This window comes from Neolamprologus brichardi, chromosome 23, assembly GCF_056152115.1.
Source record: "Neolamprologus brichardi isolate AB-2024 chromosome 23, ASM5615211v1, whole genome shotgun sequence".
Lineage (NCBI taxonomy): Eukaryota > Metazoa > Chordata > Actinopteri > Cichliformes > Cichlidae > Neolamprologus > Neolamprologus brichardi.
In genome coordinates, this window is record NC_142125.1 from 33,511,193 (window position 1) to 33,525,504 (window position 14,312).

The 14,312-nt window shown below is 37.8% G+C and overlaps 1 protein-coding gene across 1 annotated transcript in view; it reads right to left on the reverse strand.

The window, feature by feature from the left end:
- Nucleotides 1-14,312, reverse strand: part of LOC102784646 (gamma-aminobutyric acid receptor subunit gamma-3-like) — a 152,818-nt gene that overhangs the window by 22,877 nt on the left and 115,629 nt on the right. The window contains exon 8 of the mRNA XM_087836313.1: nt 3,355-3,507. Coding sequence (XP_087692439.1) covers nt 3,355-3,507 — 153 coding nt within the window. The remainder of the gene's footprint in view (nt 1-3,354; nt 3,508-14,312) is intronic.

The window sequence follows — 14,312 nt, forward strand, 5'->3', positions numbered from 1 at the left end:
CAAAACTCCAGTAAAACTTAGATATTAACGCAGAGACCATCCAGATGACCTTCTGTAATATTGGCAGGCTGATGAAGGGCAGCAGGGACTGAGAGGAATTAAAGAACTTCAGAGCGGCGTGGGTTGTCTCAACCCAAGTGACAGCTGGGGTGAAGGTAGCTAAAGGTTGGAGAAATAATCTTAAGTTTTGTTCTTGGGTCAAGCGAGAACATTTGTGTGAAAGAGGTTAATTAGAGTCTAGCTACCATCAAGTGTCACCAAAGTGCCATAAAGCAAGGCACTTAAAGCCAGCTGCTGCAGTGGAGATAACAGTATGATTTAGATATTTGGGGGTCTTACCTGGGGAAATTTGGGATAATTTGAGTGACCAACCAAAAAGTAAATCACGTAACAAAAGGCTTTATTTTCAACAGATGTCCACTCGATTGGAAGTGAATTGCCTCCAGACATTTTTGTTCCCCATGAATGTCAGGATGACTTTCATGTAACCTTATAATAATGAAGTTTTTTTTTCTTTTTTAAATAAAACTGAATCTCATGACATTTCCATTATCCCTTTTTGAAAGACTATATTATCATTGGCATCACGATTTAAGGGCTAATGAGGAAAGTGCTAAGGACATGTTGCACTGAAGCTATGTGCTAAACAAATAAAGTAGCAGAAACTAGAAGATGTTACCTTTTATAATTCAGTTTATGTATTGCTTATGCATTTGGATTTCTGTTAAAAGATTTCCTTTAAGGTCATAGGTAAAAATTCTATACAACAGGATAAATGTGACCCTAGCTCAGGGGTCGGCAACCGCATGCGGCTCTTTAGTCTTTATTTTGCGGCTCCGGGTGGTTTGGGAAAATAGATTAGAAGTATTTAGCTGAAGTGCATTTTATTTGTGTTTAGTTCTTTTTTTTTAAACTTGTAGTTCTAAATTGGAAGATTATTGTGATTTTGAAATGTAAAAATAAAATTATATCTTATTATTTTTTCATCGCTCAAAATAAGCGTCACATTCGTAGATGCCGGTGTACCCGCCTAAACGCCGTGCATTTATCGAGACTTTCAACCCCAGGTAGGCCAATTATGGACCTTCGGATCCACATTATGTCAGCAGCTGTTCTCCACCGTGAACTATGTTACAAACAAACACCGCTCATGCCTCACAGATGACAGCTTACAGTCCTGCGTAAAGATGAAAGCCCCGATTTGCAGACGCTGTGCGCAGAGGTTCGGGACCAGAAGTCTCATTGTAAACATATCACGGCAGACCCGACGATGTTTGCATGAACACGCTTTTCAACATCTCTTTATTGACCACTTTTCACACACGGTTGCTGTACGCATACAGCCGGCTGTAGCTTTTCAGCTCACAGCCCGACACACACCAACACAACAGCAGAGAGAGCACAGACTTTAAGGCAGCGAGGTGTGATTGCGCGTGCTGCTCAGGTGTGTCCGACTCCCCTGCAGCGGCACTGCAGACCATGCCCCGCCACACACATTAACCAGGTAAAATACATATTTAGGCAGAATTTTGCAAATATCTATTTTTCCTTTTTTAGCAGCATAGTGCTTTTTTTCCCAATTATTTTTTAAAAGCCAGGCCAAGGCTCCAAAAGCCCAAAGGCGATATAAGGATGGCGGCTCACAGCAGTTTTTGTTCGCTGGATCATTTTAGTTCAGCTGGGTGTCTTTCCTTTTGTTATATTTCTTTAAGAGTTCAAAATGTGTTAATTACATAAATAAAATGTAATTTTCTCTGTAGCACTTCATGGATTTCATAAGCAACACACCTTAGTTGCTCTGTGGATTCTTTTAAAAAGCAGTTAAAAACATTTCTGTTCAAACAAGCTTTTTGTTGATCTACGTATTTTATATTCTTTACATTATTTACAATTGATCTTTTACAATGTGTATAATGTCTATTGATTGTATTGTTTATTTTAATATTTGTGTATAGCGCTTTGTGACTGCCTGTCTGTGAAAAGTGCTTAATAAATAAACTTTACTTACTTACTTTAGTTGTTCACACAAAGCACAAAGGTAAAAAAACAATATATGCAGTGTTATCTTCATTATAGATTTCAAAAAGTATTTGCGGCTCCCAGTGTTTTCTTTTGCGTGGAAACTGGGTACAAGTGGGTCCAGTGGGTGTTAAAGGTTGCTGACCCCTGCCCTAGCTCCTCAACCCCTATGCCTAAACCCCCGAGGATTAAATCACCATAGATAGTAACTCCTAACCCTGATGCCATATTAAGGCAAAGTGTTTGATGTGTGTCAGTGGAATCATTATTTACTATATTCCATGCCAAAACCAATGCCAGAACTTGTGGGGAAACAAGTTAATTACAATTTTTACTAAGTGACATATTCTAACTTAGAGGGTCAACTGCAAAGATGAGTTGGACTTAGTGTTAACCAGTTAATTTGGTACAGGGGGCACTGGCGCTTAATTGGATTTTTAGTGAGAAAATATAATACATGTAATGTATTTGTTTGTTGCTGGTGTCTGCTTTAACCAGTTATCTCTGTATGCTTATCTGTGTGTCCATATATCATCTAGTATGCACCTAATATCAAATTGTTCCCTACTCTACATCAAAATTTTAGGTGTTTATACTGTGATCAGCATTCAGACGCCACACTCATTATGTTTAAGCCAGTACGAGATGTCATGGACAGTTTAAATACATTTCTATGTCCCCAAAATTCAGCTTTTGCTATCTCTTTAAAAAGTCAGGACCTCAAAGAGAATTTAAATCAAAGCTCAGTGAATATGACCATTGTTTGTCCGCGCAGCATGAGCTTGTAATGAGGCACCCACAGGGGGGAAATAGAAGTCCTAACTAAATAAAATTATGAAGCTATGAATGGATGGGGTGGTCATGAACTCATCAAACACTTACCTCGAGTTCCATCTTAAACCAGCAGCACCTTGCACAACATCATCATCCACAGGAAAGCAAATGAACTAATGATAGGCATGCAGCAGAGAGGAAATAATTCAAAACAGTTGTCAAGTCATGCAAGGAGAAATAATAACACTACAACAAAGTATAAAATGGAAACAAGCAAGCTGATGGGACATGAATTTTCATGATGGTTTAATGCACCTCTAAAGTCCCACTGTCACGTACATATTCATTTGCAAATGACTAATATATTATGCCCATGCACACGTACTGAACAGTTTTGACTCCAAACGAATGCTAGGTGAATATATTCCAGTAATTTGAAAGATTTTACAGGTAACAACTGCAGTGACATAGATGAAGTGGCAATGGAGTTGGTATTTCATTCAAAAATAGATCCTTGGTATTGCTACCTAACTCAGATTGCAGAGAAATTGTGTAGCTTACCTAAAGCCGTCCTTGCAGGCGTGGCATCACTCTTGATCCAGAAGGAGACCCAGGAGAGAACCACAGTCAGGATGCAGGGGATGTAGGTCTGGATGGTGAAGTAGCCCATCCTCCTGCTGAGGTCGAAGTAAACGGTCATTAACACGTAGTCACCTGTTGAGGAAGGGAAAATGGAGTGTGGAAACAACTGGCAAAAAAGTACAAATAATATAAGAAAGTCAGAAAAGATACTATCATGAAGAAATAATGCTGTCAAATCAATCAATACTTATGCAGAAAAATGATGTATATTGTGAGAAAATGTCAACAAATTCTCTTGGAAACCACAGAATAAAGATCCATCTACAACTTCAGAATGTGGCTGAAAACCTTCTACATTTTAAACGTTACTGTGATATCAAAGAAAATTTATATTATAACCGGAAACTTCTAAAAGCTTGCTCTTTCTGCTGTTTACTCCTTCCCAAAGTGTAGAAATGCAAAAAAGACTAAACAAGCTGCACAATAACTAAATCCATGGCATTCTTTTGGGGCTTTAACTTACTGTTAAATGAACAACATTGTGGAAATTGTGGTTAAATTGATAATACCAGTCAATAGAGACCGACACACAATATAAGTACTTGAAGAAACTATTGCAAAATTAATAAAAGGGAAGCTTTGGAAGCTAGCCTGCACTGTGTGGCATGATTGCTGTAGAGTATTTTCATTACTCTCAAAAGAAAGAAACCTTTGCTCATTTTTGCAGTTCTAAAATCCTCTTCAAGTTTTATAATACTGTAAGGTGACCCTGCTATTTTTTTAGTTACACTTATATCCACTCACAAACTACCGATCTTCATCCCTGAGGATCCCGAGCAGCACACTGGCGCATATGTAATTAAAAAGTCTGATATCTAGCTGGAGGCTACATCATGCTGAGCTCTTAACTTCATCTCTGTCATCAAAACAAAGGATGGAAAAAGAATCTGAACATTAGACGGTATACTTTTTTCTGAACTTCATCAGAGCAGCAGTGACACTCACTAGATATTAAACAAAAGCAGAATTGTGCATGATGTGACAGAATGTAGGTGAAGCGCTAACAAAAACAGCTAGGGGTCAGTGAATGAAAACACCTCCCCAAAAAAGAGGAAAAAGAGATCTAAAGCATCTAAGGCTGAAAAGACCTACCACATATCTACAGACATGGGGATTGGGGCTCAGGATGCAGATATATCCAGCCTGTATGTTGAAGTGTCCTTGGACAACATATTAAACCCCAGGTTGTCCTTAATCTATTCATTGAAATATGAATGTGTGGTTAAGCACTTTTGCACAGAATAATGTGTTTGACTGGGCAAATGAGACTTGTACTGAAAGTCCTATATAGGTACCGTTCTACTTATCATTGTCTCTGGGCTAGATCTGGTTGGTCAGTCGCAACCTTTTTAGCCTAAAACCCTATACCCTTAATGATGAGTTATGACACACAATCTAATGTCTCCATGTTTTTGTTGTTTCTACAAAATCATGTTGGTCAAGGATCAGCATGGCAACTAACCAATGATGTTGTCTGAGGATTCAGTTATCATTAACCATGAAGATTAGTTAATACTACTAAAAACTGTTGCTAGCAAACCGATATGAGTAACCTTGACTAACAGCAAAGCTAACTTGACAATGCATTTATTATATGCTATAAATTAATAAAGAAGACACTTGAAATGCTTACCAGTAAAGAGTTTTATATATAAAAAGGGCATATTTAAATTTTTCCTGCCACATTGCAAAGCTATGACATTCGATGATTGGTCGGTTGCAATGTTAATCCTGGACCAGCATTATGATGATGATGCACGTACAACACCAACACGGGGATATCACATACACCCATTTGGACACCTCAGTATAAATCAATAAAGATGTAGTTTGATGTTTTTCCATGGTTCTAATGGTTTTTCCAAGGGTACAGCAGTACCCCTGCTGTATAGGTAGGGATCGCCCTCACAGACCTCTAATGCACATTAGTGATGTTCGATTCGTGAACGAATCGTTCAATACTTGAGAATCACTTTACTGACTCGTGAATCATGATTCACAAGCCCAACTGACTCACTGACTCATCCCTGTTGCTGTTAGCAAACTAATTCCATTAGTAGAAATGTATCTAGCTTATAATTAAAATTGTGTGTGGGGGGAAACAACAGCCAGTTTCTTAACGAAAGCATTTCTGCTTTGAACTGGAAGAAAAAACCCCGAGTAGAAGCTCACATCAAGAAAATAGCTCCTCGGTTCACAGTAGCATCGCTCTGCTAACATGCTAACAGCACATTTGAGCTACTCACCCCCTCCCTCCTGTGCTGAATCGTAGAGCGAACGAATCACTCACTCACTCACTCACCCCCTCCCCCCGGCTCACAGCTCAGTGGACATTTAGATGAGAAAATATATATTTGACACATTTAAGGAAAATACTAATAAAATACAAATAAACAAAATAAATGTCCATGCTAAACATGGACATACTAGCAAAAAAGAGCAAAAACATTTCTAAAATTAAGCAATTTCCTATCAAAATTGCTTAATTTTAGAAATGTTTTTGCTCTTTTTTGCTCTATAAAATAGTTTTTTTTCTTTTAGAATCATTCATCTTAGCAGTGGGATTTACATGAAAAGAGAAACAAATTAAGTTTGAGTGAAAATGTAAATTTTTTGCACTCTCTGGTCAACTGACTCAGTGAATCAAATGACTCAAAAAACCCGATTCACTTTGGTGAGTGACTCATTAAAACTCGATTCAGTAAAAAGAATCAAATTTACCATCACTAATGCACATCTATTTTGTTTTGTCATTTTGTTCTGGAAGCAGGCCAAAATATGTTAGACACTGCTCAGATCAGAAAAGACAAACAACTGTTACCTGCAGGAGGGTAAAGAGTTAACAAGTTTTTTGCTCGCTGGAAATATCTTCAGTATGTTTAATTAAGACCATTTTTGTGCATCAAAGTGAAGTAAAACTTCACTGAATTTCATCAAAATTGGTATTTTTGAAGACATCGTTTAGGACATTAAAAAAAACCTCCTTTTTAATTGGTTATAAAATTGCTCTCCGCAAATTAATTCAGCACCTTTTTCCAGCTTTCTCCTGTCCTTGTCTTTTTTTTCCCCACCCCGCTCTGTCTGTCCTTCATATTTAATCCAGCAAAGGACTCAAAGAGAGGAGAATAGAGAAGCTTAATGGAGCCCAGAAAATAGTAGGAAAAACTTCTCTCTCACGAACAAGTGTATAATGGCACTGTCATTGTGAAAAGAAGATAAATGAGAAGAGTGGCAGAATTTACTCCGCTACCTTTCTAATGGTCCCACTACTGTAGGATGCTTGTTTAGCAGCCGATAATTGACAGGAGTGGGGAGATATTGAGCTACAACTCTTGCTGAGCAAAAGCCATTGTTCGGAAACTTTGACAAAGGTCTACATATCACCCGAGTATTATTTTGAATATTTCTGAAGACTGCCTTTTGATAATCTGGAGCTATTCAGATGATGTCATTTTGAATAAAACATCTGAATAAGGCAACCTTTTGTCCTCTAACAGCTGAATTCATGCTTTAGATTCAACTGAAATGATCATTTTTACTGGGTGTTCAGTGAAGTAGGAGTGCGGTGATGCTGGTGGTACTGAGTGGGGGGGGGGGGGGGGGGGGGGGAATCGCTTACGTGATTACGAATGTGCTCAGGGGCATAGAGATGGACATACTAGATATGACCCCGAGGACCCCTCAGACATTGGAATACACCATTTACTGTCCAAGTGATATTTGTTGAAGCTAGGAATCTAAAATGCCCTTGAAAAGTGTTCAGTACTGGCACCACATTACTTATGCTGCATTCATTTTCTGGGGTCAGAAATTTAGAAGTGGAAACTCCAGAGCTTGAAAAATAAAAAAATCCAAAACTCAGCAGCAAAATGTGTTTCCATAAGTCATGACCTTAAAAATTACATCGCACTGTCTGATGTAGATACGGTTGCCTCTTGCAGTTCATCTTATATTCAAGATAACACAGACATCCATACGACCTTTATCTCAGGTCTTATTACATGACACTGACATCAGAATGTCAGTAAGAGATTTTTTCAGTTTTCAGTCAGACACACTCCTCTGATATGCTGAGACACCCTATGGAATTTTATTTCCCACCGTATCTTATAAGTCTGAAATTCCCAAATTCAGACACATCCAAATGATGTTCTTTAGAAACACCCCATGTCAGAGTGATCTAGCCGTCCTAAAAGTTCCCTGGAAGGCCTTCAGTTGATTGAATATGCTGCAGCAAGAGTTCTGATGGGGACTAAAAAGAGAAAGGAAAATCCAAAGTCAAATTTAAAATCTTTCACCTCTCATACAAGATCTTGTCTGATCAGGTCCATGTTATCTTAAAGACTTCCTTTAACGTTCCTTGTTATCCTAACAGAGCTCTTTACTTTAGACTGCAGGCTCACAGTGCTACTGGTTACTAGAGTTGGGAGGCAAAGCCTTCAGCTCTGGTGTTCCGTTGAATTAGCTCCCAGTTTGCATTCAGAAAACAGGACACTCTCCTATAAGATTAGGCTTAAAACGTTCCCTTTTGATAAACCTTATAGTTAGTGCTGGATCAAGAGTACCTGAACCCTTTCTTAGTTGTGTTGCAACAGGCCTAGGCTGCTGGGGGCTTCCCATGATGCTCTGAGTGTTTCTTCTTCATTCCCCTCTTTCCACTCTATAAGTGTTGATGCACCACTCTCTATTTAATCTTTAGTTATTATTAATCTGGCTCTCTTCCACAGTGTCACAACAGATGGCAGCCTGCTTCTGTAGGGGGTTTCTTCCTGTTGAGTTGAAGTTTCTCCTTTCCATTGTTGCCAAGTGCTTGCTCATAGGGGATTGTTCGATTGGTGGGATTTTTTATGTATTACTGTAGGGTCTTTACCTTACAATATAATGCACCTTCAAGTGACTTCTGTTGTGATTTGGCACTAATTGAATTGATTGAATTTTTATATAATATATAGTTAAAGTAGATATCAATTGTCCTGCTCATTGGCAGCCTTGGATATGTTTCACTTATTTCAAGTGAACATGCCTTCCCATCCAAAGTGCCCCTGACTGACATTAAAGAACAATTCACCACTCTACATGTAGGTCTTTTAAACATTGTGAATAAACCTCTGGTCTTTGATGAGAGAATGACGGGGGACAAGCACGTGAGGAACGCCATTGCTGGCTCTGCTCTCAGTGCCTTGAGATCAGTTACCATTTGCGTTTTGCGGGAAACCTTGCTAGCATTAGCACGTAAACAAGAACTCTCATTTATCATCTGCGCATGAGTTTTATCTCGCTAATCACCCCGAACAACATTTGCTAAAGACAAAACTTTTAATAACTCGTTTAACACTTCAGTAATGAAAGCTTTGATGACTGAGACGGTAACTCATACAACTTACAGTTGTGAATGTGTGCGTGAATGGGTGGATGACTGGATGTGTAAAGCGCTTTGGGGTCCTTAGGGACTAGTAAAGCGCTATACAAATACAGGCCATTTTTTTTACAGTTTAATAAAACTGGCAAGTAGCAACACTAGCAACTGGCATATCTGAGAAATATCTTGGTTGACCAAACGTTTGAAGTTTAACCAGGTGTTTTGCTAATACACCTTTTCATTACTTTTTAGGTAGATTGGCAGTTTAATCAGGTATGATTATTTAATATTTTAGAAAGTATATTGTAAATCATTTTTAAACTAAAAATAGGCCTGTGTTTCTGAGCTGACTAAAAGCTCAAAACTATGATTTTATAGAATATTATGAATTACTGTAGAAAAAACAAAATAAAAGGTATTTAAAATGACCAATTAAAATCTGTAGCAGTAATAATGATCTACATAACACAGATTGGAATAGTTTTTCTGCAGAGTAAATAATTTTATTTTGTGTTTTCATAGTATTTTATTGCTACTTTTCCTAAAGCACCGGTTGTAAAAAAAAAAAAAAAAAAAAATCCTTCCCTACTAAAGCTAATAGTTAATAGATAACTATGCTAGTATAGCTGCACTTAGTCAGACAAGAGCGCAGAGAGGTAAAGACATCCAGGAAGATCGCTGCAAGAGGCACAGCGGTATGTTTCAGTCTGGTCCAATTTGTCTTTTTAAAGACTAAAAGAAGTTTATATAAAACTTGTCAACTTTGGTAAGGAAAAAATCATGGTGCAACAAAGAAGTCAGAAAAGGCTCTCTTGGGGAAGCAGAAGGAAAGGTATCCAGCACATACTCAGCCTCATTGTTAAAATAGATACCTACTCCTACACCAGTTTCTGCTCAACTATTGTCATTGTCAAAGAGTAATGACATCTATGTGACCACTCAGCTGCCAAGTGAGCCGTTTTTCTGCAAACTTGCACTTAGAAAATCAATGTGAAAATTTCCAGAAAGGGCAGGAACGCTCCTTTTTTAGGCGGGCGGTACCGATCGTCACTTGACTGGATCAAACACTTCTGTTGAGAAGTTATTAATACAAGCCGGTGACAGCACACAATGTGGATGACGCTGGATATGAAGTGCTTGTACAGCAGCGGAAGAGGTGACAGCACTCATCCAGAATCTTTCCATCATTTGTTCAGCGCTCTGTACACACACGTGTGACAAATTTCCTCAAATTAATCATTTTGCCAACGTGCTGAAAGACTTTAAAATATCATCTCCTGCTTTACTCATCAAAAGTAACCTGAATGCATGTGTATAGTTATGTGTGGTGGTTGTGCTGGGCAGTGTGTGATTTTGAGTAGACTGACTGATACCTCTAGCCACGGGCTTGATTCATCATGCTGATTCTAGTAGAAATAGGAAAGTGTTATACTTTGTAGTAGCTGTGGATTGAGGTGCAAATGAAACTGTATTTTAGAGTAAAATCACTGAATTCTTTATTATTATTATACGTGCTGTTTTTAAGTCCCTGTGGCCACGTAAGTGACACTAAATAGGCTTGCTCCCTATTCCTTTAGTCAGGAACTTCAAAATAACCAGTCAAATGACTTCCAGGAGGAGTCGCCCCAACATTTCAAACTCCAATTAACATGAATGTGTAATAGGATAAAATCAAGACATATTCTCATGGATAGATGTTGATGAAAACTGCAACTTTGGTAGAACCACAAAGCCCTGACCGAGTAATTCTAATGTTTAAAAGACAGACATATTTTCCTTAATCATGTCTTCTTTTTTATGGCCACCAGATGACTACAACTGTTTAAAAAAACAAGCTTTTGCACAAAAATAAGGCTCCCCAATGGGTTTGAACTGTTCACTTTTGAAATGGAAGGCAAATTATGATTGTTAAAGGGCACTATAGAAACGACCACCTTTGTCTAAACATATGACCCAAGTCAAATGTCATAGAGTTTAGAGACGCTCTGTTCCTAATCAGCATTTAGTTATTAAAGTTGTTCAGATCTCAGTGAGATTTTAAAAGAGGTTTGCTTTCTTGCCATCTTTAATTGAGCTCTCCAGTCAGGACTAGTTATTAATTAAAACTGCCAACTACTGCTTACTTTGTGACTGCATGAATCATGCGTGATCCAGATCACTGATATGTTGCATTTAACATTTAACATGATCGTAAAGTGTAGAAAGCCAGTTAATCAGTTCTGAAACATTGTAAAAATTAAGCTAATCAAGGATATTTTTTTGTTAGGTATTAGCTATAAATCATGATAGCTGTGATAAGAATGCCCTACTGTAATCATTTAAAATAAATAAAAATTTAAAAAAAGCTAAGAGGTTGTATGAGTGCAGACTGCAGAAGCAATAAATATAGATAATGCAGTTTCAGTTTCACGTTGAAGGTTAGAGCAGACTTTTGGGAGAGGAATGTTGTCCCATTTTTGTCTGATACAGGACTCTCAACGGTCCCGGATCTTCTTTGTAGTATTGCACCAGATGTTCTGGACTACAGGCAGGCCTGTTCATCCCCCAGACTCTTGATGTCACTTTTCCAGATGTGCAAACTGCCAATTCCATAAGCACTAATACATTTCGATCATTGCCACAATGTGGTGACAAGCTGGATGTCTTTAGTCCAGATTTAAAAAAAAGAAGAAAAAAGACACTTGGCCTTTTCCCTTGCATACAGAGATTTCTCCACATTCCCAGATTCTTGTCATGATATTATGTTTTATAGATGATGCAATATTCATGGTTTTTATAATTTAACGTTTAATGTTAATTTAATGGAACGTTATTCTGAAATTGTTCCACAATTTATAGATTTTTTTTTCTTTTTACAGTTTAGTGAAACTCATCAGATAGTTGAAGAGTTGAAGATAATAGAGACAAAATGTGCAGTGTATCTACCGTAAATCCCGGACTACAGAGCGCACCTGATTAAAAGCCGCATGCTCTAATTGTAGAAAGAAAACCAATTTTGTACTTGTACAGGCCGCACCGTATTTTAAGCCGTATGCGTTTCACCTGTAATATGAGATATTTACAGAGAAATACTACACGTGAGGATTTTTAACGTTTAATTTAATCCGTAAGGTAACATAAATGTTATGGTAACATACAAAAATACATACTGCAAATGCTTTTTTTCCTCGAACAGCGCCTGTAACACGGCTACCTTTAAGTATACGTACGTATCGGTAACACACAAATTACGTTGCTTATGGTTTTTTTTACAGAACAGTGCACAAACAACATTACAACGTCTCTTAACAACCGATAAAAATATATACCGTATATATACACTACTTATCATTTCGATTGGTCTACTGTTACCAGGCAAAATGTTTTTGGCCGCATGAAACAAAATATGCATTAGCCGCACGTCAGTATAAGCCACAGTGTTCACAGTGTGGGAAAAAAGTAGCGGCTTATGACCTGAAAACAACGGTAATTAGTTTTTTATGAGTATAACTCCTTGTACCTCGGTTTTTGGAGTCTGCCAAGCCCCGCTGGCTGTCAATATAAAAATGCCATATTAAAAAGGGATTCTTGCAATCAGATTGTGTAATAAAGGGAATCTGATTCATTTTCTCTGCAGCGACAATCTTAATCACAGCACAGTCAGTCCAACATAAAACTACTTGGTTTTTCTTCCATTTCACCTTATAAAACTATTTCATTATACTTAATGTTCCCATTAATGTCTGGGATGATATATGTTGTACTACTAAAGCAGATTAAAGGCCTATTAGAAGTGGAACAACAGGAGTAAATAAAACAACTGTTTATTGTAGCTTGAATTGTTCTCCGTATTTGCACTCCACAAGTTATTGTTGCAAATACCATAATGCCATCTACCTTATGTAATAGTAATGCATACTATAATATGAATGAATATGTGGAGGCTGGAGCATTGTACCTTCCCAGATGGATGGCCACCAGGTGCAGCATGGTGACTTTTGGGCTCTAAATGTGTATCGTAACAAGCAAACCCTGTGTTTACATTTTGCTTGGACAGTAATAACCCCTCTGTTTATACTCTTCTGCAGAATAATTATTAGCCTGAGAGGGCTGTCCTACAGTTGTCTACAGACTCTGCATGCCATACTACTTTCCGTTTGGGAAGCTGCAAGGAAAATTCATGGGAAAGCTGGTTTATTAATGAGCTCAGCACAAGTCAGCTTGCCCCTGCTTTCAACATGTATCAGAGTCTTCCTGTCCTAAGTTTTAAAAGTTTTCTACACTTTTGTAAATATAATTTGAGTAAACTATGCCATCACAGTGCAAAAACTATTAATAATTTATTGAAGGGCTGCTTTGAAACTACTCATTGGGCTATCCACCCGCTCACAATGAACTATTTTCTGGTGTTTGCTATGTAAAATGCTAGTTTAAGCAACATTTGGGATGCTTTAAGTTATTTTTCGATAGCTGAACCACTGCCTAAGGATTGGTAACAAACTAATTGTTGGGATTAGATTCTGCTGATGTAATTTGTTCATTTTGTAAAGAAAACACCTCTAAATGTTACTTTTCTTACTCATTCTTTAATTTGTTGGCTCTCCTGCAGGAGGACGGAGGACTCACTTTTGGAGAAGCCTGCATATATGTCAACACCAGCGACGTGCCAGTGATGGTAAATTAGAGACTAACTCTAGTTATTTGAACAGCCAAGTGATTTGTATGGTTTTGGTTAGTCAGTAGCATCGCTTGGCTAGTAATGAGTGTCCTGGTCTGGTTTTTAACTGCCTGGAGATAAGTCCGTCGCTAAATCACTTACTCACTCAAACACAGAAATAAGCTTCTCTGACCTCTCAGCAGTATTGTTTTGGGGGGATTAAGGGACCTTGAGTAGGTCTTAATGAGTGAACTGAAGGTTTCCCCAGCCAGGTTTATCCTGACCTATGGGCTCTCTGATCCTCAGGCTGCATAACGATAATGAAAATGTTCTCTGAAAAGTTCCAAGACTGAACTATAATATTTAACGTTAACATGTGTGCAGTAAATTGTCTGATTTAATTGTCTGATTGTCTGATTTAGAAGAAGAGCTAAAATAAAACCACACGGGTTTTAATGGTAGAAACCATCATTTTTATTCACAGATATTAGTAACTGTAGTTATCAAACTAAGCGAGCTAACGTTAGCTCTAAACATTATTTGTTTAGCTCAAGGAAACCTGTAAAAGATAAATCTAAAAAGTGAAATCTTATCTGTAAAAGATAAGACAAATGTTCCGGCGCCCCCCGTGTGTGGCAGCCTGTTACAGCAGCTCCGCTCATTCTGAGCTTTTTTCTTATCTCCTCTTTATTTTCTCGTAATTTTTTGTAACTAAACTTTTAGCAATTTTTTTAAACAAATTTCCCACGAGTGGGACTAATAAAGGTCATCTTATCTAAACTATAGACCGTACATAAAAGGTGGACATCATAGGTTTGTAGATGTACTAAGTAACTATAAAGATAATAGAAAATGTAACACACCAGATTGATGTGCTTGGAG